General features: G+C 38.9%; 1 protein-coding gene across 1 annotated transcript in view; it reads left to right on the top strand.

Moving 5' to 3' along the window:
• Positions 1-4,855: 4,855 nt before the first annotated feature.
• The window catches only part of ARK2N (arkadia (RNF111) N-terminal like PKA signaling regulator 2N), a gene marked incomplete at its 5' end in the record, with an annotated part of 26,166 nt that continues 5,778 nt past the window's right edge, over positions 4,856-25,243 (top strand). Inside the window, 2 exons of the mRNA XM_072413503.1 lie at positions 4,856-5,302; positions 17,041-17,221. Of these exons, the coding sequence (XP_072269604.1) occupies positions 4,856-5,302; positions 17,041-17,221 (628 nt within the window). The remainder of the gene's footprint in view (positions 5,303-17,040; positions 17,222-25,243) is intronic.

The following is a 25,243-nucleotide window of genomic DNA, read 5'->3' as shown; positions in this document are numbered from 1 at the left end:
TTAGTTATTTTTAAGTCTGCCCTCCAGCCTTCCTTTTAGTTCCCTTCCAGTGCTGAACTGCTTGCTCTGATTTCACTGCACAACTTTTGCAGACAGAACCGTTCAGAACAAGTAATTTGGATATCTTCTATGGAATCACTCACTTGTTTCACGACGATTTGTAGCTCATTGATTGCGTTTGTTAAGCATTCCATGTCACCAACAACTTTTGTTTCACAATCCCCTCTATGGCTTGCATTGAATTGTTGTAGAGCCATTTGTGTGCAACAAATCAGCAAAACATTAACAATTATTACAGTAGCTACAAATCATCAATAAATGGCTGCTACTAAATCACTTGACTGACATGAGTGAATAATCTCCATTATGCCCATGTCACCATTTGTGACAGCTACAGAATTACTCTGCTTTGTGTATTTGTTGCTCAGAAGAAAATGGTTTGCAGTCATTAAAAGGGCTGCAAAATTTTTATTAGTTTGTATCTTAATCACCAAGGCTGTTTGATAATCATTCAGTCAAAACCCACAAATAATTTAACATATGTACAATATTGTACATTTCTGATCTTCTTGACAGAGCGTGTTAAGAATATCTGTCGGCTATAATCTTCTAATGGCACATGTGACATAATGTGTACAGTTGTTCGATATTTACCAGCAGGCCTCATCATTTTACAACCAATCGGGGGGAAAAAATCAGTTTTTAATCTTACCCATGTGTACCTGCCCAAAACAGACTTTGGCGCATTTAGTGATAGAATAGCCACCAATGTTCTATAACTTCTAATATTTTATTTTTTCTAAAAATTATTAAAAAAGAGGAGCAAAGCAAACATTTCCAAAATGGTTTGAAGGGCATACATAAGATAATTAGGGTTGATTGGGGATAACTAGAGATCATGTAAGATGCAATTGTTGCAATTTTTTTGTTTTTTAACAACCAGGCCAACAATTGCATTACCAAGCAAACATTTCTATTTTTATTTTCTAATAAAAAAAAAAAGGGAGAGCGAAGCAAACATGTCCGAAAAGGTTTGAATGGCTAATTGGGGATAACTAGAGATCTTGTATGATGCAATTGTTGCAATTTTTTTTTACAACCAGGCCAACAACTAGTTTAGTTATCCCCAATTAGCCATTCAAACGCTTTAGGAAATGTTTGCTCTGCTCCTTTCTTTTTAACAATTATTAGAAAATAAAAATAATAGAAATGATTGCTTGGTTAATGTTCTGTTTCCCAGATTATTATACTTTAATGTCCCAGAATGAATATGCGGAACAAGTGTTCAGCTAATTGCCTCACTTTTTATGCAATTAAAGAAGTAAATTGTCTTCCCTTCATTTCCTTGTCAGCCAAGGCATCCATGTTTGGTTCTCTTCCCGGGTTCACCATCTTTGGCAATCAGCACTGATATTCACCAAGAATGTAAACTGAGTTGTGTATAGGTAGCTCAGTGTACATTCTATAATGGTGTTTCTTAACCTTTTTAACATGAGAGAACCCTTTTAAATAACTTTCAAGTCTTAAGACCCCCCCCCTCACCAAAAAGATCATTGATGTTCTTTAATCTGCGGTGTGAGGTGCAAATTGCTCAGGGAACCCCCAGCAACCTCTGGAGGAACCATAGGGTTCCCAGGTTGAGAAACACTGCTATAGAGGATTGTGAACAAACAAGTTTATGTTACTGCAAATAAAGATCTTGCATGCTCACATTTTTCTATAATAAAGCAACTTTATACTAAGCTATGGTTGCACAACCATGTAAATGATTGGTGCATCCCTGATTATAGATTAAGGTTTATTTAGGTGGGCCCATTTGCACTGTTTGAAATGAACAAAATTTAAAGTTTTCTGAATGACACTTGCAAACTATTGTCAAGTATCTTTTTATAAGCAAATTGTTATCAGTGTATCCTTACATTACAGTTCTGTGCTGTAATAGTTCAGTCAGGACAGGTGCAGTCTTGTGTACAGTGTCCATTTATGCCTACAGTCTTGTAATCATGTTGCTTAGGTTAAAGCTAAATTTCACAAGCTTTAGAAACCTTCTAAGTACTTTGTACCCATATATTCGTCTGCATGTGATGTTAGGACAAAGGCGGGTATAACTCAGTTCACAATATTTCACATATACCTTACAGATGGTATCAGCATGGTTAGGGCCCGTTGGATATGACCTGTCAGCTTATCTGTTGTGACAAATCTTCCTGGTTTGTTCATCTTTGAGAAGCGTATCTTCTGTTCTCGATCAAAGAATGACACCAGTCAGAAGAATTCCCCATGGAAGGTGAAAGCCAGTTTAACATTTCAGACATCTCCATATAAAAACGATTCTATTCCCAGAAGTAATAGTGTAGCAAAATTATGGCGCAAAGGGAAAATGTTTTACTTTTTTTTTTTAACTCTTTAAAGCCTAAACAAGTTTCCAGCTCTTGTCCTTTGCTATTTTAGTTTGACAACTAATTGATGTGGCAAACATTTGCTCCTTGTAATTGTGCCTCCAAAAAGTTGGGAAAGTGTTTTTATTTTGTGGCACAGGGAGGGTTTGCCATTAACCTCATTGGCAAGTAACTTTGTGTGAAATTATTTTCAAAGTCTGTAGCCCCCACAGGTCTCCTTTCTAGCCCTCTAGTAAGTTGTAAGAAAAAGTATAACTCTTGGTCACTAAGTTTTCAAAAATAAATAAAATAATTTGTTATCTTGGTTAGATATTCAAAATTTATTTACATATTAGCACACATCTTCACCACTGAGGCTACATACATATGTCCAATAGTTGCTGTTAGAAAGGATCTTTTGCGATCCTCTCCAACGACAGAAGACTGACAGATGCATGAACAAGCGCTGTACATACAGCACCATTCTACTCTATCTAGGGGGGAGAACGACGGTGCAGCACCCCGCTGTATTCTCTCCCCTTCACTTCCGCCAGGATGAATCTATGATTGGCATTGCACGAGCTTGTTACATGCGCCAAATTTTGTGCGCTACTAGCCTTGAAATGATAATCGGACGAGAATCGTCTGGTGTGTGTGTGTGTGTATATACCCTAACAGGACTGATCTGTGCCCCAATCCAGTACTTCCATCTTCTTCCAGCGCTAAAGTTAAACAAAGTGGTCTGATACCCCATACCTTTACTCCCAAACACGCCTATAATTATCTGGGCAGCTTTATACTTTTTGACAAAATTGAAGGCACGTTTACTGTAGTATGCGGCGACTTTGGCTTCCTTGGAATAAACCTGTTTGACTTGTTTGCAGACATATCAACAGCTCGTTGCACAGTGGCTGCACGTGTCACAGATTAGTAATTAGGAAGTGCATAAGTGCTGTCCTGTGACTTAATAATTACCCTTGACAATTTTTTTTAATAGTTGGATAAGTGCACCCTCATTAAACAAAGTCTAATTGTCTGATATATACTCTCACCTCTTAGGCACGTTCTCAGTAGCTTGCACAGTCAGATCATTATGCTTTGTTGTATAATTAAGTCCGATCATTATGAACATCTTTTTAGTGCAGGCAGGTATGGAACCTGGAAGCATCACGTTGCTTCTCGCCATGCTGTTGGTTTTTCTCCTCTGTAGGAAGAACTGCACGTTCACCACAAATGTAAGCTGGATCGGGTTTGCCACTCCTGGAGGCATAGCAGCAGTTTGCTATGTGCCCAGGAGTGGTTAACAATTTGTTTTTGTCTAGTATACAATTGAATTGGTGAGAGAGTGCTATAAGTTAGCACCACATCCTTTGCAAATATTTACAATTCACAAAATACAACAAGGATCACAAAATACATTTGCATTTTAATAGTTTTAATATTATTATGTTGATTGGTGGGCACCTAAAAAATCCTGACAAAATCTAAAATTGAAATTGTACAAATTGTTTTTTTTTGTCTGAAAAGGGCCTGAAAGTGTATGCAAGGGTAAGACTAGGAAATCGGAAGCTACAAAGTGCATTTCCCTATTGTTTAGGATCTGCTGCAAGTAAAGACCATATTTAATTGCCCTAATCAGCCTTAAATAAAGTAAAAATAAACCCAGGAGATGCTCACCTGTCCCTGTTCCATCACAGGGCGCCCCCCATCCTCTTTCCTATTGCTATCACTGGCCATCTTAATTGGCCAGGCTAGGATAACGTAACGCCTTTGCAGGAGTATACTTATTGACAAAAACTGCAGGAGAAGCCGGGTTTACTATTATTATTATTATTATTATTATTATTATTATTATTATTGAACATATATACATACATTTATATAGCACCAACCAGTGCTGAACCCCGACATTTTTTTTTATAGGAGAGCTGGAATAAATAGGCAGGTGGTAACACCTGCATTGTGACCCAACTCTTCAGTAACCACCAAAAACAGCCGTGGGGTGCGCCCAGCTAAAACGGGCCGGGGAAGGACCCTGCCCCGAAGACATTCACCTAGGATACACATGCATTATACCTGAGCATCTACTTGGCAGCTTCGTAAACATTACCATGAACATTATTTATAGCTCTAAATATATTTTTTATTTATATTAATTTATTTTAAATATATTTTGCGTTAACTGAAGTTTGTCACTGTAAACATTGCTGATATTTTTTTACGTTTTCAGTATTTTTTTTGTATTTTATTGATAAGTTTTTTTATTTATTTATTTGGTACCTGGTAAAAAGAGGCTTCTTGCTTTTACAGTTTATTTTCTGTATTACATAGATGAATTTGGTTTATTTCATATAAATGGCCTTTATTCCATGTTGGTATTATTGGTCTGTGCAAACGACCATCGTCCTTATTACGGCATGCTTATTTAGGATAATTGCATCTTAATTGTATTGTTTGCCTGATTGCTTTATGTTGTCTTACGCCATGGCCTCAATGTCTTTAAAGCTGGCTTCTGTCGTGCTGGGGGATCTTCAGGAGCATCAAGGGATCTTCCAAGATTGCTGGAAAGGGGCACCGTGTGGGATAGAAACTGCATAGGCAATGTCCTGGAAGAAGCCATGAACTGTTTTGCTGAGATGCAGAGACAGACGGAGGAGAAATTCCGAATGTGGATAGAGAAACTAACACGACTAGACACTGATGAGGAAGGCAAACAGCTGGAACCTAGGGAACCTAAGCTTCACCTTGCCGGCCAGAGTTTTACACCAAGCAGTTCCTCTAGCACCTTTGTGGCTGCCCAAGATAGTCCCACCTTACCCCAGCAGGGTCTTGGCTCATACGTCAGCTACCAGAATGTTGACTCGCTAGAATTCCCAGAGTCCGCATTAAACAACAACAACTTCCCCGAAGCCTTTCCGGAGAATGGGAACATAGCCGACCAGGATATAAACCAATCTTAATCACAGTACAGCTTTGCTGGTCTTTGCTTTTACCACTTAAATTGCATCCGACCAGTACTCCTCCAGTCCTTTGATTTATAGAAAGAGCCGCTGATCACTACAAGGTCCCTTTACCAAAGCTTGGCCACATGCATATCTTCAGATAATGCCCAGAAATACTGTCCAATTGTCTGCTGCAGTTGCATGCCATATAGTCTGAAAGGGCCATATACCTAGGTAGACGATCAGTGATATGTACTGTTACAAGACTGCATTTTGAATCTAATACTGCATATGTAATATTTTGAAAGTTCACAAAATATGATCCAATCAAGTTTTGGATCCAAGGACTGATCCCTATAAAGTATTCATTCTCAGTATGCAAAGTAAATCTCCAGGAGACTAAGGAATTTCTGATACAAAAGTCTATGCATTGCTTCTTGTGTTTTCAGAAATTCCCATTGACTCTATATTGTGCCTGAATAAGCTGGTCCTATAAAAATCTAAGAAGGGTTCTCCAGGAAAGGGGAAAGCTTAAGTCAATTTTTTTTTTCCAAAAGTTGTTTTAGTTTTTTTCTTATGTAGATGTGAACTGCTGTGTTTTTGAATAGTCACCACTTGTTATATTTTTTTGCACTAGGCAAAGTATAAACTAAAGTCTAAAGTTTGATCATATGATATGGAAATGGCATAATTCTATACCCTTCTTCTATCTGAGTTTATGGATTTATTGGGTATGCACAGGTTTCCCAAACACCATGATGCACATGGTGGTTTTTGCTTAAAGTGCATGCAAATATTAATAAAAACATAATTCTGAGATTTAAATAATAATCTTGGTGGTTGGTTCTAGAAGTCCTATTCCCATTTAAAGCTTTCTCTAACTTCCTCCCAAGTTGTTTTAATTGGTTCGATTTCAAGATACAAACCTGACAGTCATTACCAGTCTTTGGATTTAGAGGATGAGGATAGTTACCCCAGCACCTCCCCTATGACCAGTTAGCCGGCCCCGACACAAATCATCTTTCTTTCCCGTGTCAGAGATTACCATTCAATAGAAAGTATAGCTTTTTCCTGGAGAACCTCCTTTTTGTATTGATGATTTTTTTTAATATCGGATATCTTTCATTTGTCCTTTTGTAACAGGCATTCTGTCTCATTTAAATGACCAATAAACCTAAAGCACAAGTTGCTTTGATTAAAAGATGATATGTAACATCACATTTGTGTTTAAAATATGAACTACCGGAAAGCAGAAGGCATATATGGGTATAATTTCACTTGCTTCCGGCTTGGTCTTTGCAGCCAGATAAGTGATCGGCACCATTGTCAGATGGAAAAGCCTCAACTTTCATTGCAGCAGCAATATCAAACGCTAATCAAGGGAGCAGCGGCATGCTGGTTAGGTCATCACTCTCTCCTTCTGATTGCTCATGTGCTCTGCAGCAAATGTTGATTGGCTCCTAGTTTTGGCCTATTACAGATCAGGGGAGTAGAACTTTTGACACCACTAGGTGGAAGTACACATAACCCAGTAGATGTTACTGGCAATAAACCAGAGTAGAAGAATACGTACGGACTGATCATGGTACAGAGAAGATTTTTTTTAATTTTATTTTTTTTTTAACGGGCGTCATCAGGCAGATAGGAGAGATCATTGCACAGGGGGCATGGCTGTCCCTTTCTGCAGTAATGACCTGTGTCTGATCATGGAACGTCACTTCTGCTTTAAGATTGTGCATTTTATCTGAAATTTAGGATTATACATTACATCCTGATTTTCTGTAATATGTATGTGTAGCAAATCAAAGCCGATCACCCCTGAAAATCATTTAACCTTGGGGATCGGAAATTCTGATCAAGGGTTTATTCACATATATCACTTTTGAAAGTGATATTCCTTGCTTGAGTTTTAACTTTTTTGGTCATTTAAAAGGGCAGTAAAAATAAGCACCTGTGATCTATTGTAAGTGCTCACGCAAAAATGAAAGGTATTTGGTTATGGAACGTCATCCTATTGAATAAAGGTCATAAGGGGAAAGATAAAGAAGGGCAGATGGTGCCTATTTTAAGGGCCTTATTAATGGAATATAATTATTACAATGGCAGAATGATTAGTTTTGGTTCAAAGCAAGCTGCAAGGAATTGGTTTTCTTTTAGGCTAGCGGGACTTAAGATCTAGAGAATTCACTTGAAGGTCCCAATACAAATATATTTTTCCTAGCATTTTCCTGTTTATAAGTTCCATTGAAAAATACTGTTCAAGTCCAACCTGTCCACAAAATTAACCCAATGTAAAACCAATAGGAAAATGCCACCCAAACGGTTTTCCCTGTTCCGTACATTCTCCAAATGAAGGCCAGGGAGCAAATAATGCTCATGTCCTAGGCACTCTTTTAAATATTTAGAAATGACCACTAGCAGGAACCCCACCACCAAACTGGGGGATACACAGACTAAATATTGAAGTGAGATTTTTTGTTTCCATGCATTGGACAAAAGTGTAGAAAGAATCACTTTTCATCTGCATATTAAAGACATAACTATTTTATTATGTCCCGAAATGTACAAAATCCTGAACTTTTGTTACATTTTTGGAAACGCCACCAAGGATGAGCGAAACTTAGACCACCATGTGTGTTCCTGGATGATCACCATTGTGGCCATTTCTCCCCAAAAGATAACCCCATATCACCCACTCTTCCCTTTTTCGTAGATCCAAAAACTTACATTTGTCTGCTGTAAATAGAGACGGTTGTACATCAATCTTTCATTAGATTGTCCATAGATAGTTACCAGGGATGTGAATTTCGGGCCTCCTAAACTCACAACTAGTAAAAAAAATAGTGCCAAGGGACAGGAGGCAATTTTATTGCCTGTTTCTTATGGAATACACTGGGAATATTTTTTTTATTATCTATTATTTTTTTGTATTATGTTTAGAGTAATAGAATTTTACATATTATGTTACATTATATAAATATTTAAAACCTTGGCCAGGTTTTTCTTAAAAAAAAAAAAAAAAAAAAAAAAAAAAATCTCCACCCCTGAAAATGAGTAGCGTTAGATTTTTTTTTTTTTTAGCTGGGGTAGTTATTGGTTTATTTAGTCAGAAGCCATGCATTTCATGCAAAAACCTCCTTTAGTAAAGGAAAAAATAAACCCGGAATTCTTTAAAAGGAATCTGTTCGGTATGAAATATGGATCTTGCCGGTGTGGACTTGGCTGTGTTCAGATTGCTCCCATTGAATGCTATTTGGTTCCAAAGGATTATGGGTCATCTATTGCCGTTGTAGCTCTTCTGCTGCTTATTAATGCTTGGAAAGTGTTCTAATAGGTAGCAAAGTGAGGATCTGGTTGGACCAATTAACACAAGTCGGCAAGGCACATATCTCTAAAATCATTACCTTAATAAAGAAATCGCTTTCTTGGGGATTGGGTCCTGAGTTACGTGACTAGACATTGCCCCCAAAGTTTCTACCAAAGGATTTTGTGAAACTCAAAGTTCATACACATCCAGCCAGTGCTCGGTTCTGCCTGAACTTAGAGGCTTCTCTTTGGCAGAGACTACGTTCATTGACATGGTTTTTATACAAAGGCGAGCCTGACCTTGGTATTGTCTGTTTCTTTAAAGTAAAACATTTATTCTGCTCAACTCCAAAGTTTATGGAGACCAAGACAGTATGTCTTCTTGTTTCTGCAGCCCTGTGCCGATTCAGGCATTATATGAAAGTACATCTAGCCGTGTGAGTAAAATGAGAACTCTCAGACTGTGTGATATAGTAGGTTTCCACCCAAAGGCTTTCTTCCAAGTCCTTTAGGCCACCATGTTGGAGCACTAATGAACATCCTCTTTCCCCAACCATTATAAAAACGGGTAGGAATCAGCCTGATTACAAGCTAATTTGTTAGTGGGCATTTTACCCGCAGATTAGGAGCGTACTAGATTTTGCTGATTCTAGCACCCCATGCAATTTCTGCAAACTCTGGATGTCTTTTTAATAAAAGTATAAACATATTTGTTGGTTCTTCCAAGGCATGGCTCTCTACATACCTTTACCTCCCGAGGAATGGGGCAGTAAAGATATTTGTATCTTCTCCTCTGAAGCATGGCTGGCCACAAACTTTTTGGCTTTTTTGAGTTCTGTTCCTGTGATATTCCTGCTTCGTGCAGACTGACATTTAGTTTGAAATTGGAAGGATATCTGAGGAAATACTCAGGTGTGTAGATAATTGTGCTACAGAAGACAACATAAATTTACTTTTTATTAAAAAAAACTTTAGGAGTCCAGATATCCTTCAAACCCGGCATTTAGCATACAGAGCAGAAAGCTTAAGATGGAACTTTGGCTCATTGGTCTTTGGATCGCTTAGGATACATCAGTCTTAAATGAGAACTTCTCTGTGTGTTTTCTTTATAAATAACCAATATTCTGGGGTCAAATAGATGAATAAAAGTAATTTAATTGGCTTCTATAAAAATAAAAGGGCTTGACTGTGATGTCTCTGTCCAATGGCTTGTCTTGTTGGCACGATTGGCTTTCTGTAGAGTCATTGGCTGCCTTGTTGACAACGGCTGCTGGTTTTTCCGTTAGGTTAGTAAGCTGCCTTGTCTGTGGGGCATTTTGGCCTTCCATAGAGGGGTAGGTAGCAATGTAGGCAATGCCTTTAGCTTTTAGTAAAGTAGTGGGATGCATCTTTGTCAGCAGTGAGCTGGCTTCTGCTAAATCGGTAATGCTGCCTTGCCGACAATGGAGTTGAATTCCAGGAACGTGGTATGTGATATTACAGCAATGGCATTACCATACCTAATGACTTCATTTATCATGCGGGCACACCAGGTGTTACTGTGGTCCAGTATAGACTATAAATTCATATGTGACTGTTACACAATAATAGAGGAAGGGTTGAAAGATAGTAATAAAAAAATAAAAAATTGGTCATTCTACAGAAGGAGCTTAATGCAGGCTGTTTTTAATCCGGGTCGTTCGAATGGTTTCTACACTACATACAGGTGGGGATCCACCTGCCCTCTGCTGCTGTATAAAAAGCTGCTTTACAGACCCCTGGCCTATTGTAGCATTTACCCCCTGAACTGCCAAAGGGCTCTAGACACATGGCGAGTTTTTACCGACTTTTGTTCTGGGTATAGAATGTGCAATGATGTACAATCACAATACTGAGTCTGCCTTTCCTATCAGGATGGACTGTTTATAATGCGATGAGACTGACCTTACCGAGCAGTATTCACTGTCATTTCCTGTGCTGCAAGGGATGAAACTATGCTCTATAAAGTGTTCATGTATTTTCAGTTGTGCTACCTTTGCAACAAACTCTGTAAAACTTAAAGCTGTAACTAGTGTAAGTTAGGATAAATAAATTGTGTTTATCATTTGTTGGTGTGGTTTGGTGATTAACAAGAATTTGTTTTTAATACTGTTTGTTGAAATGGAACTCGAGTCAAAAAGTTTTGGAGTGAGCAGAGAAGGGTTAGATCCTTTAACACGGCCCTACTCTACCTTTTGTAACATATGGGAACCCTTGAAATAACTTTCAGGTCTTAGGGAACACCTTCTTTATTGATTATTATATCCACAGATCATACGTGGTGGTCCGTGGGAAGAATGCCTCCCTTACAGATAGCCAAAAAGATCATTTGGGGGTCACGTAAACTGAGAGCCACAAACTGCTCAAAGAACCCCCAGCAACCTCTGGAGGAACCCTACGGTTTCACGGAACCCCCTGGTTGGGAAACACTGTTTTAATGTAGTCAAAAGGAAATGCGGAGAACAGTGGGCAAGCAGCACAAAACTGATTGATTGTAACTCTTCACTCTTACCTGCTCCATCCAAAACTTCCAGTCCTTTACATTGCACTTGGTATAAAATGGTGAGGTGAGTGCGGTGATAATCAGACCCTGACCTCTCCATTCTTATTCCATTTGTGATGCCAGCATGCACCTAAACCCAAAGGTTTAACAGTTTCAATACAATTACCTTAAATATGATCATCCGTTTATGGTCAAAGAATTTATATTTGCCAGTATACTTATGTCCATTCAAATTGAGCTTTTAAGTCCTCACATTACTGGTTTTAATGCTGAATGCATGTACAATACAATGACACCCGTAGATATAAATTAGAGTCTAATACAAGAATATGTTTGGTTGTAATGAATAGTAGGGTTTTGGTTCAACAATTAGTTGTTGTTGTCTGTATCCCATTGGAAAGATTTTGCTACTTTCCTAAAAAAAAAAAAAAAAAAAGCCTGCTTTGACAATTGTCACCTATTTAGATGTCCTAACTGGAAGATTTCCTGTACTCCTTTTTCTAAATGCTGGATTTCACATTATTCTTTGTGTCAGTCACCAGCATAAAACGGGTATCCATGTCCCCAGTAGGTACCCAGTTGAGCCACTCAAGAAAATAACATTTAGATAAACTTTAGGGGACATCACGCAGCAATGCCAATAATTTTTGGAAGTTCTCCTTTTAATATTCTGGTGGGAAGCATTTGTTATAGACTCTTGTTCATCATGTTCGTCACTCAAACCTTTATATCATGCATGTTCAAGTCAATCCTTTCCATTGTTTTATATATATGTGACAGTAAACCCCATCCTTTAAACTTTGTGGGTGAGTAAGGCTGCATACACATGTTTAATAATTGTTGTAGGAAATTATCTTTCACAAGCACTGTTCTGCTCTATGGTGAGGGAGGAGAACGATGGAACGGCATCCCGCTGCACTTTCTCCCCTTCACATCCATTACGTTCGTAGATCGGCCAGGACAGATCCATGAACAGTGAGTGGTGTACACGCCAGATTCTCGTCCAGTATCGGCCTTGAGGAGATTGTCGGACGAGAATCATCTGACGTGTGTACGTAGCCTAGGTTTTGACTGTTGGGTTCATTGGGCTCCTCCATCCCGGGAGAACCTAGGCTACATATTGAGAATTTATGTGAAATTTTCAAAAATGTGACGATATTACAACTCAACTCCATTTATTACAAGATAAGTCCATGTAACCTAGAGCAAAACTTAACCCTAAAACATAAAAACACATTGCAGCTTACTGGCCCTTGCAAGTGGTGCTGGCATTAGAGTACAATGAGCAGTTTTAGTGAGTACCGATGCGTACTATTTGATTTGGCTGTGACTTTGTATGGAGTTTATTAGCATCCTGTCTGCTCTGCTGGGGAGAGATATATCTAATTTATACCTAATACCATCTGGCTACAGCACTCCCCAGCTCAAAAAGAATTGGAAGAACACTGTGAGGGGACATCAAACTTTCACTGGATTACCAATTGAGAATACAAAAGAATAAAAACTTGGTAAGGAAAGTAAAATGCAGCCACCACCAGGCTTAGGAAGAAGGATGCAAACTTTTCCCAACCTGACCAAGTTTTGGGCTTTGTGGGGGGGGGGGGTTCAGGATTTTCCCCAATAAGATAAAGAAGCTGTCACACTCCTTGTTGTATAATATAGGTATGTCAACTTTATATCAGATTTACATTCTGCTTTTTATTTTGTTTATTAAGCCTTATGATACAGAGCTCAGTGTTTTCCCCCAGCTCTTTTTAGCTGACCCGGCACTTTTCAGTAACTACCCGGCTGTTTTTGGGTGATTATTGAAAGTTGGGTCACAACACTGGATACTTGGGACATATTACAAAGATGATGGAAAAACCTGCCCACAGCTTCTTCCCACCTAGCCTAAAAAAATCAGAGGGGAACACTGTGAGCTGTGTGGTGTAATTGTGATCCTATCAAATTACCTGGTTGATATCTAGGCACGAGTGGAGAAAATAATGCAGAAACTGATGATAAATTTATAAATGATTATTTTATATGATATTTGTATTCTATTCAATGTATTTCATATTTATCTTTTGTTGTAAAATATTGAGAATTGTTATGATTGTTTGCAGTGCCCGATACACTTGGGTGGTCCATGGAGGCTGCCAATGCATGCTAGCACTGTGACATTGTATAGAATCCTGTCTGCTGACCCTGTACATGTGTTTAAAAGAGATTTTATTAAGCTTTGCTGTTTGGGAGTGTGGAAGATACCAGAGTGCAGTTAACCCCTAAAGAAGATTTGGCGTAGAGCCCCCCTTTCCAAGTATTTCCTCTGGGTAGGTGATAAAAAGATCACTCTGCATGTATATACATTTCAGATACATATTTTTTTGCATGAATGTACATGTAGGAGTGGTACAATTTTGACTGGAGACAAGATCCTATTTTTTTTATAGTAGTAACATGCAGAGGAACTCATATAAGCAATGATTTTATCCATTTTGATTACTGCTCCAGAGCAATGAAGCCAAACTGCATGTAAAGTGTAACTCCTGAACCTGTAATTAAGAAACGGTTACACTTTTTGTAAATTGGACGCACAGAATAATGTGTGATAAGGAGATCATCCGCTTGTCAATATTGTACTTAACCCTCGTATCTTCTGCACTGATATAATGTTATATTATTGTTTTTGTTACTATACATCATAAATTCTGAGATCAATGGGTCACAGTCCTGCAGTGTGTAATAGGCGTTTCTCTCATAATATCATTTAATGATTGTTTTTGTCATTTACAGTCTGTGGCTGGGATATCTTCATTGTAGCTCTGCTGCTGACTGCGATATATCACAATATAAAGAGCTAAAAGGGACACATTGCAATCCTTTGAAGGGCCTACCAGTCAGGTGTGAGGAAATGGTGATTACATGATCGAGTTTAAGGTCAAGGTTCAAGTCCTCCTATTTCTAGTGCAAAGCATAAAACAATCACGAATTTTAAGAAAAATTTCACGCAACAAAAATTTTGTAAATTTGTTTTAGCGACATTTGTAATGGGAATTCGAGAAACTTTCTCCCCATTTAGAATGGCAGCATATACGTTAATATGGAGTTTAATAATTGAGTCGCCTTGCACCTAAGTTACACAGTTTGTTTTTTTAAGGTGAACCCTCTCTACAAAAAAGGCAAAAAAAATGTCCGTTTAGTTATAGAATGTCCTCCTACAGTGCCTAGGTGAGGGGTGAGTCCATCCTCCTTACAGCCAAATCTTGCACAAAGTAGAGTAGCTCAAATTTTGCAGAACGGTCATGCATGGTGTTAGTGTCTTGCAAAATTTAGGCAACTCTGCATTCCCCAAGAATGTAATTAATTATTAAGATGATGTCACTTCCTTCAGTATGGAGTTTGTGAAAATGGGAGTATGTTTTTTAACCTTTTCCATTTAGGGACTGGGACCTGAAGTGAAGGGTGCACTTTAAGTAAAAAATTGAGAAAAGCCCAGGTCTAGGCTAATCTTTTTAAACATTAAGTTATGCCCTAGTTTTTTTTTTACTTTCTTAGTTACCATAGGGTATCTGGTAAGAATTCTTCACAGACACAGCATTAAAAAACAGATACATAGGTTCTTACTCTTCCCCACGTTTGTGGAAGATGGTAAGGAAAGGGGGAATCCCTCCAGCGGGAGAACAGTGATACCCTGACAGAGGTTCTGCCATTATCCGTTCCAAAACTGTTTAGGGAAAAAGTAACTGGGAAAATGACTGGAGTTTGACTTTATGCTCCTGTGTATTGTATTTTCTTGTACTATACACTAAAGTATTTTTTTATTTTTCATACTCATAACAGGTTGCAGCCATGATACTTGATTAGCAAAGCATTCTAGAGTTTCTAATAGGAAATCTTAAAACTTGCAAGCATCCCGTGTATATTCGACAAAGCCGACAGTCCTATCTCCGCTAATAGACAACAAGGAGCCATGTCCTTGATGGTAAAGTCAGCTCTTGTTGTAATCCAATTTATTGGGCACTGTAGAAATTGATAGCGGCACACGAATGACCAAAGCCTTGGGCAGCATGAGTGTAGATTTTGTTTTAGGCTAGTTACACACCTTATATGATTCTCGTCCGATAATCGGCTGGTATTGGATGACAATCTGACTTGTATAGCGCTCGTTTGACGTCGTGGCAGGGCCACGAATGATCGTAACGCAAGTGACAGGGGGAGAGCACAGCAGGGTGCCGCTTTGTCATTCTTCCCTCGCCATGGAACAGAACAGCGCTGTACATACAACACTCGTTCAGTCTTTTTTCATTGGGAAGTATCGTGAAAGATCCTTTCCAAGGACAATTATTGAACGTGTGTACCCAGCCTTTCAGCTCGTTTGAAAATGACTGCCGTACTATTATTGTCGGACCGTGACCCTGAGTTCAGAGTTTGAATGCTTTGATAATGTGTTAACATCATGTTATGTATTGCACTAATATTTCATGTCACACTTTATTTTGGTATGTGCTTCATGTTTTATTGTGTCAGTGTACTGGGATGCCGTCTATTTTATGTTTTGTCCTCCTTAAATGATTTCATAATTTTTAGGGTGTTATGATGCATGGTACATTAAGGGAAATTATGAGAGGTTCCTCCTCTACCTTCCATTGTTCCGGTCCAATCTCACAGTTAAAAGATAAATGGTTGGTCAAAGAATGTTTTTCCTTCCAGATTGTTTTCTGGTTGGAGTTAGTTGAAGTTGTACGACCATGCTGTGATATTTTACACAGTCACATATTTAAGCATAATAGGACTGTGAATGGGCAATGATGACATGGAAAGGAAAGTAACCCACAGATACTAAACAAAACAACTTTTTGTGATGATATGGATAGTTTATAAGTTTCTTGGCCTAGTTCGTCTTTAGTATATATGGCTGTTTTCCTAGCGGTCTCTGTTATCGCTAAATCTAATTATCAATTTAATAAAGCACCAGCTTTTTCTGCACTACACATAATTACTCTGGCTTAGTTCATCCTTACTGGGAGATTTCATTTTCCTTTCCTTGTATCTGAAGTTTTTCCACATATGGTGTACTGATGTTAGAAGCAAACCTAAAGTAAAATTATGCTTTAAAGACTGCTGGTCTATGGGCCCACTCCTGTTTAAAATCCATCAGCCATTGTGGGCAGAGTTTTGGTTCCCAGCCATGTTTCCCTGTTCTCTGCAGCTCTGCAATTGGTTGTTTAGAAGAGGAAGGGCTGGGGATTTGCAGTTGAAGTAGTCCTAAGGGAGGTAACTTGATTGGATTCTTTATTTTAAATCAAAACCTGTGTTGAACCCAGGAAGTTTTTTTTAAGCTGGGTGGGATAAAATTGTAGGTTGGCGGCAGCCCCTGCATTGTGACCCAACTCATCAGCAACCACCCTAAAACAGCCAGGTGGTTACTGAAAAGTGCCGGGTGGTGCGCCCAGCTAAAAAGGCCTCGGGAGAACACTGAAAACTTTTATATTCAATTAAAACACTCCATGATAAAACCCCTTTTTAATAGGGTTATTCGTTTGAATTACTAGCACTAGGTCCAGGAATGCACATTCTTGTCTTAACTTTAGACTAATTAGTCAATTTTCTTGCACTCCCCTTCCCTCACATGGCTAAGTACAGCTTAGGGCTGCAGAAGAGGGAGATTGCTCACATCACAGGACTGACTATACTCCATTCGGTCTAAAGAGATCAGCACACGTCATAGGTGATCACATTTAATCCTATACAAGTCTAAATTTTAAGTCATGTGCACCTTTTGTAATATCACAGTTGTCATATGTGTCTCATGTATCTTTCTTTTGTTGCTGATAAATATAAATGAAGTGATAGATCTGAGTCCTGACCACACGTAGACTGACATTATTTTTTCTCTTTTGTTTTATTTGCAGATGGACCACCAGTCGTGACCCATTATGACATCTCTGATACAAACTCTGACCCGGAAGTGTTGAGCGTAGACAACATGCTGGCAGCCACGGTTGTCAAGGAACATAATTCGGTGTCCAAGCCGGAGCCACCGCCATCATGGCGCACAAGAGGCTTACTTGAAGAACTGAACGCAGACTCTGGTACTTGTTAAGGCCTGCGTATTATTAGGATTAATACACGTTGGCAAGTTATTTCCAAAAGGCTGATAACATGCTTTTTTTTTCCCCCCCACCATAGCACTGGAAGTAATTAGTAATAATGGAAAGTGTGTTTTAAACTTTAGTGGCGGTATTGTCATGCGGTCAGTAATTCTGCCATTCACAAATCTGTGTTGGGTTGCCCTGGCCAAGCTGTGGCAGCTGATTGGTTTAGCAATAGGATAACTTTATCCCTAGTTATTTTTTTGGCTATCTAGTCCCATGCCATGGCCACCTATAAAATTTGTGTGATTATCGTTTTTTTCTGATTTTTCTGTGTTCTGGAGCCATAGTGGACCCATTTGCTAGCCATCACCGGATGAATCGTTAGCCGTCCCCGGAAGAATCGTCATGCTACAGTGAGTTTCTCACTTTGCAACGGCCACCAATTGGAGGAGACGCACTGAATCAATGATCTGTTCCATGTTCTCTCCAGCCTCTATTATTTAGAAACACTCGTCCTTTATCTTGGGGACACACAAGTCTTAAGTGTACCTTTCACAAAGCACAGCTGCTTGAAATTGATAAGTCAGAACCCTTGAGTACCTTTGCAAAAACATGGCGACCCAACCTTACTCTACTTTTGAATTGAAGCCACATAACCTGATAAATGACCAATGCAGAGTTGTGAGAGGCAGCAAGAAATGGGCCCTCAACTTTTAGGTCTTATAATGCCCATTAAGGTATCTGGCTTTAGAATTTATAGGCTCAGTTTAGCTTGCTGTACATAGTGACAGGTTCACTTTAAAGCTGAACTTTGGAATAACAAAATATTGTCTGATTACACGAGGCATGTTAGGAATTTGGAGGTGCCAGGTTTATTTTTTTCTAGAACTCTGCAGTAATTTAGTGTAGAAGTTTGTCTCTTGTTGCAAAGACCTAGTACTGCTACAATTTTTGAGTGGGGTCCCTTGTCTTTTATCTGCCCCTTTCTGTAGTTTTAAAGCAGGCATTTTGTAGCCAATGTTTCTCAGCCTTTTGAAAATGGTGGGGGAACCCTTGAAATAACTTTCTGATTTTGGGAAACTCCTTATTTTATTACTTTATCCCCTAGATCAGTGGTCGCCAACCTTTTCAGTCCCGCGGGCCACTAAAATTACCAGCTCCTGACCGCACATGCGGGGAGAGCCGCGTGAGAAACCTCCCCCGTAGTGACCTCATCATGACATAACCCCTCCCACTTCCCATCACAGATCTGACCCTGCGATGGGAGAGTGGGCAGCTTGTGTCCAGGGACACAGCCCACCCACTTCACTGAGCCTGTGATTTGTACAGGGGAGGTGGTCCGCGGCTCTGGGCGGTGCGCCCCGCCATCTGGGTCTCTTTTTCTGACCCCACGCTGGGGGGCTCCAGACACATAGATTAAAAATTTCACTACCTTTTATAGCTTTTTCCCAAATGCGATATTCTTCCCTAAAATTAAATTCTATGAACTTGAAATTCACTTTGGAGACCTCTAATAAAAGTCGACCTTCTCTTAGAGATTGCATACCAGTACGTGGAAAACAGAGGCCGCTATAGGGAGGCACGAAGTGTGTAAAAGGGCCCCGGACCCTTCTCAGCCAACAGGGAACCCCACAGGTCCGCTTGGCAAGGAAAGCCCACTTCTGGGCAGTAGTACTGCTTTGCAATGAAGCTGTACAGATTCCACCTTAAGGCTCTGTCATTAGTATGGGGAACATTGCATGTTCTCCCATTAGGCGCTGTGCTTCCCTGCATCTGTTTCTGTACATATTTATTAATATTATAATTGTTTCCCAAATGTTTTTTTGCATATAAAGCTTTATTTCTAATATTTACAAGTTTGGCATTGATGCTGGTGCCATAAATCATATCTAAATGCTTGAAACAAAGTTACCCAAGCCCTTTAAAGTTGTAACCCCATATCATTTACAACAAACTTTTTTATGCTCTAGTTAAAACTCTTTTAAAACAATATTTTATAATCCAGTTTACATTCTCCAGTTTGATGTCACCAGCCCCAGCACACCTGAAGTGGCAGAATATAGTAGGCCTCTGACTATTACATAAAGGATCTTATGTAGAGCCTGACAGGGAGGGGCAAAGGAGCTGGGCCTTCACTAAGAATTAAACACTCCCACAAGAGGAGGGCCCTGAAATGGGATGGTCCTGTGTTTCTAAAAAAGACACTCCCTCCAGTAAATTCAAGATAAAAAATAAGGTAAAAAAGGAATTAAAATATTCTGTACTTTTACCTATCATTTTGACATTTCTGTTTTTTAATTTACACCCATTTAGAATTCTCTTAAATGTCCACAAAATGTAAATGTTATGTGGTGACTGATACCACAGAAATATTTCTGTATGTCTTATGTACAGAGCTTGCCTGCAGTTTTCCTTTTCTTTTTGTAATTGTACTTTCCAGTTCTTCCCTTAGTACTGGGATTCTGCACCAAGGAAGGGATAAGAATATTATTTGAGTCAGTTTCAGCAAAACCCCAGCAGACATTTTTGGCCTCTGTAGCTGCAGATATTGTGGAATAATTTACCTGCAGAAGGTGCTTTTGTTTCATATCGGTGGCATTGCTTTCCAGCTTCCCCTGTCCAGCAGTGAGTTGGCAGATTGCCCGTCTTCCAATCTCTATTGTAAACACGAGAAGGTGCACAGAGTGCCAAGACCTCACTGCTGTGAAGTTTGAGGATTAATTATTCCACAATGCCTGAAGCTTCCAGGTCAGTGAGGTGAAGATTAATATATTTTATTTATTTGAGCATTTGCTATAAATACAACTGATCGTTTGAGTGACAGGTTCTCGTTATCGGTCTTATACTCCCAGAAATGTGTTTTATAAAAAATTTTCTTTGGGACATTCACGTTTTATGTTTGTAAATTTCCATGTTAGTGGTCTGTTACTTTATTCTAATACTGCATATCTGTAAATTTATTACAATATGATCTGTTACCTTTACTAAAGCTAACTCGCCATGCTGTTCCTGGACACCACTGAGGTGTTTAGGGAAGGGACCGGCTCCTGAATTTGGGGACCGAGCAGACTTGTCAGAGGTTGTGCTCAGACATCAGGAATCATCCTTAGCAGAGGTAACACTCCATATTGACATCTTTTAGGAGCTGCTGAGACAAGTACCATTGTTTTTTCATTAAAGTGCAGTTTTAATTTAAATCAGAAATTGTCATCTTAATATTTCGAATCGGAATATTGTGCAGTTTGAGACAAATTTGATGAAAGCACTACTACTTTTGTAACTGCCCCCTATTAATGTTAATAAATAGTATTACACTGGTTTAAAATGTGTCCCTGGCCAAGTGTTCAGTTTGTCTTGTGTGAAATATATATATACAGTGGTACCTTGGTACAAGTCCTTAATCTATTCCAGATCCTTGGATTTATACTAAACAAACATAAGAAATAAAAGGAAAATTATATTTATAAATATTTTAAATAAAATATATATTTACATTTTCAGTTCAAAAAAAGTTATGCTATTTTTTTGGGGGGGTGGGGAAAAGTTTTGGGTAAAGTGGCGGAGGACTAAAACACTTGCCAGGTTTGTACTGCTATCTAGGGCTCTAACAAATGTTTCTGCAGATGAGGATTTGTTTTATTTTTGTGTTGCTTTTGGAGAGCTCCCTTCACTTTCAAAGGTTAAGCCTTTTTTTTTTTTTTTAGTAGGATAACCGCTAAGGTTGAACAAAACCCGTAATTATTCCCCTATCCCCATTCCATCACAGGACCCCACCATCTTCTTTGCTTCGTAAAGACGTTGTTTGGCCGTCTTCATTGGCTTTATTGGGATGATCCAATGCCCACACCGAAAGCCGCATTTGCCAGGTTTCCTTGGCAACAAATACTGAGCTGCTCATGTGCAGCTCAGCAAAATTTGACAGCTGGGTGGCAATCGGGCAGGTAAGAACCGTTATTGTAGAAGGGAAATCGCCTGTCCCTTTCTGCACAAAACCACCTAACTATCGCACTTTAGTTCACTTTATAAACCTGATGGGGGTTCTATTGTATAACAACTTTGTGTATGATGGTGCTTTAAAGTTGAAAAAAAAAATACTGGGGTGAATGCTGGATACATTAATGTATTCTGGTACCAAGATACCAAACCTTAATGAGGGTTGAGTCTGTGGTCCTTGTGTTTCTAATTTTGTTTTTCCTTGTCATGAGGCCTTTAGTGTAAGATTCATCCTTTTCTGGATCATGGATCTGCCATGAAGGATCGATGAATGACGTTATTATTATTATTATTACACAGTATTTATATAGCGCCATCATATTACGCAGCGCTGTATAAAGTCCATAGTCGTGTCACTGTCTCTCAAAGGAACTCACAATCTAATGTCCCTACTATAGTCATATGTCATTGTAGTCTAAGGTCAATTTAGGGGGAAGCTACCTAACTCCATGTTTTTGGGATGTGGGAGGAAACAGGAGTACTCACGCAGACATGGGGAGAACCTGCAAACTCCATGCAGATAGAGTCCTGGCTGGGATTCGAACCTAGGACCTACCGCTGCAAAGGCCGGAGTGCTAACCCCTGAGCCACCGAGCTGCCGGTGACGTTTTACACATGTCCAATTCACGGCCAGTACGACTATTCATGTGTGGGGTCATAATTATCTGACGTGTGTACGTGGCCTTAGTCACTGTGTAATTTATAGGTTTTGTTAGCGTATCTAAACAAACTGCTTTATACAGACCATTAGATCAACAAAACAATCTAAAAAATCCTGAAGAAGACCTATCAGGGCTGGGGTAATAAATAAGGGAAAAAAATACTTCAAAAATCCATGGAGAACCCATAAAGATAAACAGTTAATATATGTGTAGCTGCCGTCAGTCTTATCTCTGGTTCCCGGTCCTACATTTCCATTTCACCTTCCTTTGCGTAGAGCAATCGGTCACTCAAACGGCCTCTATTGAGTTGGTGCATGCTTTCAATGGCTCCCAATTGGTCTGCCCTGCCCATGGTCATCTATTTAATTTGACCATTTATTAAATTAGTCTTATATGAAATGTGTTTACAGGGAATATGACATCCCAGCAAGTGAATACACCATTTTAGACGCGTGGTTGGGTGTTTTTGAAATTGAATTCAATTTTGAAGTTGCACTCATCCCAAAAAAAAACAGAAAATGTGACTGATGAACAGAAAACTGTGCCTGCAAATGTGACTGATCTCCAAAACTCTGCTGAGAACAACCACAGGTGAAACTGGTCAGGACTTTGGGCAGGCTGGGTTGAAGCAATACCTGGGCAGTGATATATGATCATAGTGGAGGCTAACCCTTTATTAGATATGCCCATAAATACAACAATAGCTAACAATTGCTGGTCTATACCCAAACACGTGTCCAGTGCCATATGGTGTCGGGGCCTTTACCTCCACTTTGTGCTCACCAGCACAATGTCATTATAGCCGTCCTATACAAGGAACAACAAACTCATTTCTATCTGTTGATTCCTCATTGCTTGGACTAGCAAGATGTCCTCCTGCACTTTTGACTTGCAGTGTATTCATAAACTTACAAACTATGTCTTAAACCAAGAAAAGTGGCACAAGTGAAAGCAAGGGAGTATTTTCTGTAATTCTAAATAGCCACAGAATAGCCAGTATAAAGTAGCCCTCGTTCTCTTAAACTGCGCTACAATAAACAGACCTGGCCAACATCTTTATAGTCAGTGCAGCATTTTCAGAATTAGTTATATTATCTAGATCTTTAGATATTTAAATATTTTTAGTTAAATATTTATTTCAGAAAAAAATCTTTTGGAACTGAGATGTTTGCCATATAATTAGCATACTTGCAGCATATAGCACGTACCTATCTCTTTCTGTGCTAGCCTCCATCAATATTGGATGTATGATCCTGGCATTGCTGCATCCCCTTAATTCTGCTGTCAATCTGCCCAGGTCCCACGGTGATCCTTGGGTGGCCACTGATGGTGCAAGTTTTACAAACTTAAAAAGACAACAAGAACAGGGGGGACATTTTGTGGTGTGTGTGTGTATGTCCTTTTATTTTTATTTTTTTGCCAAAAACCCGTAATTACTTGTGACTTTTTGTTTCTCCTAGCCCTACTTATCTTTGTCTCAAACTATCTGTATAAAACACACAATTTCCCCTATTTTCGTTAGAGACACTTCTAGGGAATACGAGTCTGTAAAGTAGGCTTCAACTTACAGGCATGGTGCAAGGAGCTGCAAAGCTGTGTATTTGGGCACCCCCCACTTTATATTTGCCCAGGGTGCCATTTAGTCTGTCACCATGATTATTCATAGTACAATGATGGGAGAATGTATTTCTTACCGTTTATTTTGTCCTTTGCTGGAATTCTTGCATTTAGAAGCTTAACTTTTTCCTCTTTGTACATCAAAGGAGCATTCTACTCACACTGGGGGTCAAAGTCCATCACACTTCCAGCTGACTTAGCCTTGGTGTTCCTAAAGGTTTATCACACCATCACTATTTTTTTTTTATTTTTTTTTTTTAAACATGAGTATTTTTCTATAGTTTTGCTTAAAGTGAAGACAAAGTAAATATATAATTTGACCTAATATTGCAGTGTTTACAAAAACATGTTTCTTGGTTGTTCTTTCTCATTTTTTATATTGCAACAAATGCAGAGGGTTGTAGATTAGACAGTAGGGACAAAGAATGTGTCATTACAAAGACTTTTAAAAATTGGATTGTCCAACCTCAGAAGGTCTGCACCTCCACAATGGCAAGTGCCTTTTTGCATTCTCTCTCTATATATCTCTCCTCCCTATTCCTTTTTTATGCCAACCTAATTTTTTGGATTTTCCTGAAGCTGGATATGAAATGAGCAAACATTGGCTGCCTCCATACTTTTTTTGAGCTAATAACACAATTACTGTATGCATGCCTAATATAAAAAATGTGCATTCTTTTTAATTGCTTGCCTTATTTTTTTTAATCTTTCCTAACGCAGTAATGAGGAAAAAAATCCAATGTTTTTGTAGGTTTAGCAGGTTTTAAAGTGAATTAAAATCTAACCTCAGGTATAAATCAATGCACAACAGATTCCACTGTTTTTATTTATTGAACAAAAAGTCAAAAAGCTTAGTACACCCCAAGATTTTGTAGAGCCACCTTTAGCAGCCATGACTTGGTGTCATCATTTTCTCCATGACAATCAGTCTCCCACCTAGTGGAGATATTTTGTCCCAATCCTCTCCACAACATTGCTTCAGGACGTTGAGCTTCATTTGTTTGTGCATAATTCTTATGTTCCTTGACCAAATTTCAGCCAAGCTTTAGCAAACAGATGGCCTAAGTCATGTGACTCCAAATCAAGCCCAAATCAATCACCCCTTCACCGCCATGCTTAACAGTTGGTATGAGGCATTTTGCTGATGTGCAATCTATGATTTTTGCAAATTGTGTTGTTCATTATGGCCAAATATCTCTGCCTTGGTCCCTCCTGTCCATAGGACATTGTTCCAAAAGTCTTGTGGTTTGTTCAGATGTAACATTGCAAACTTTAGCTGTGCTTCCATGTTCTTTTTAGACTGAGGCTTTCTACTGACAGCCCTTCTATAAACAAAAAACATATTTGTTCAGCTTTTTTCTAATTGTACGTTCAGAAACTTTAACATGCAACATGCTAACTAAGGCCTGTAGAGACTGAGATGGATATTTCCCTGAGCCTTTCAGTGAATTTGCTCGTGAAAATTGGCAATTGTTTTCCACTTCTGAATAACCTGACTGTTTGTAAATGGCCTTATAACCCTTTGCAGATTGATTGGCAGCAACTATTGCTTCTCTAAGATCATTGCTGATGTCTTTCCTCTCTGGCATTGTGTTAACACACGCCTGAATGTTCCAGACCACAACTTTTACTTTTACTTTTATAGCGCTCACATTTGCTAATCATATTTTTTTGTGTGCATTTGATTAGCAGCTCCTGACCACTAATTACCCTTTTAATTCCTTTGTAGAAGAGTATACTTGTGTAA

This window comes from Pyxicephalus adspersus, chromosome 6 (assembly GCF_032062135.1).
Source record: "Pyxicephalus adspersus chromosome 6, UCB_Pads_2.0, whole genome shotgun sequence".
Classification (NCBI taxonomy): domain Eukaryota; kingdom Metazoa; phylum Chordata; class Amphibia; order Anura; family Pyxicephalidae; genus Pyxicephalus; species Pyxicephalus adspersus.
This window is presented reverse-complemented; position numbering and strand designations above follow the sequence as displayed.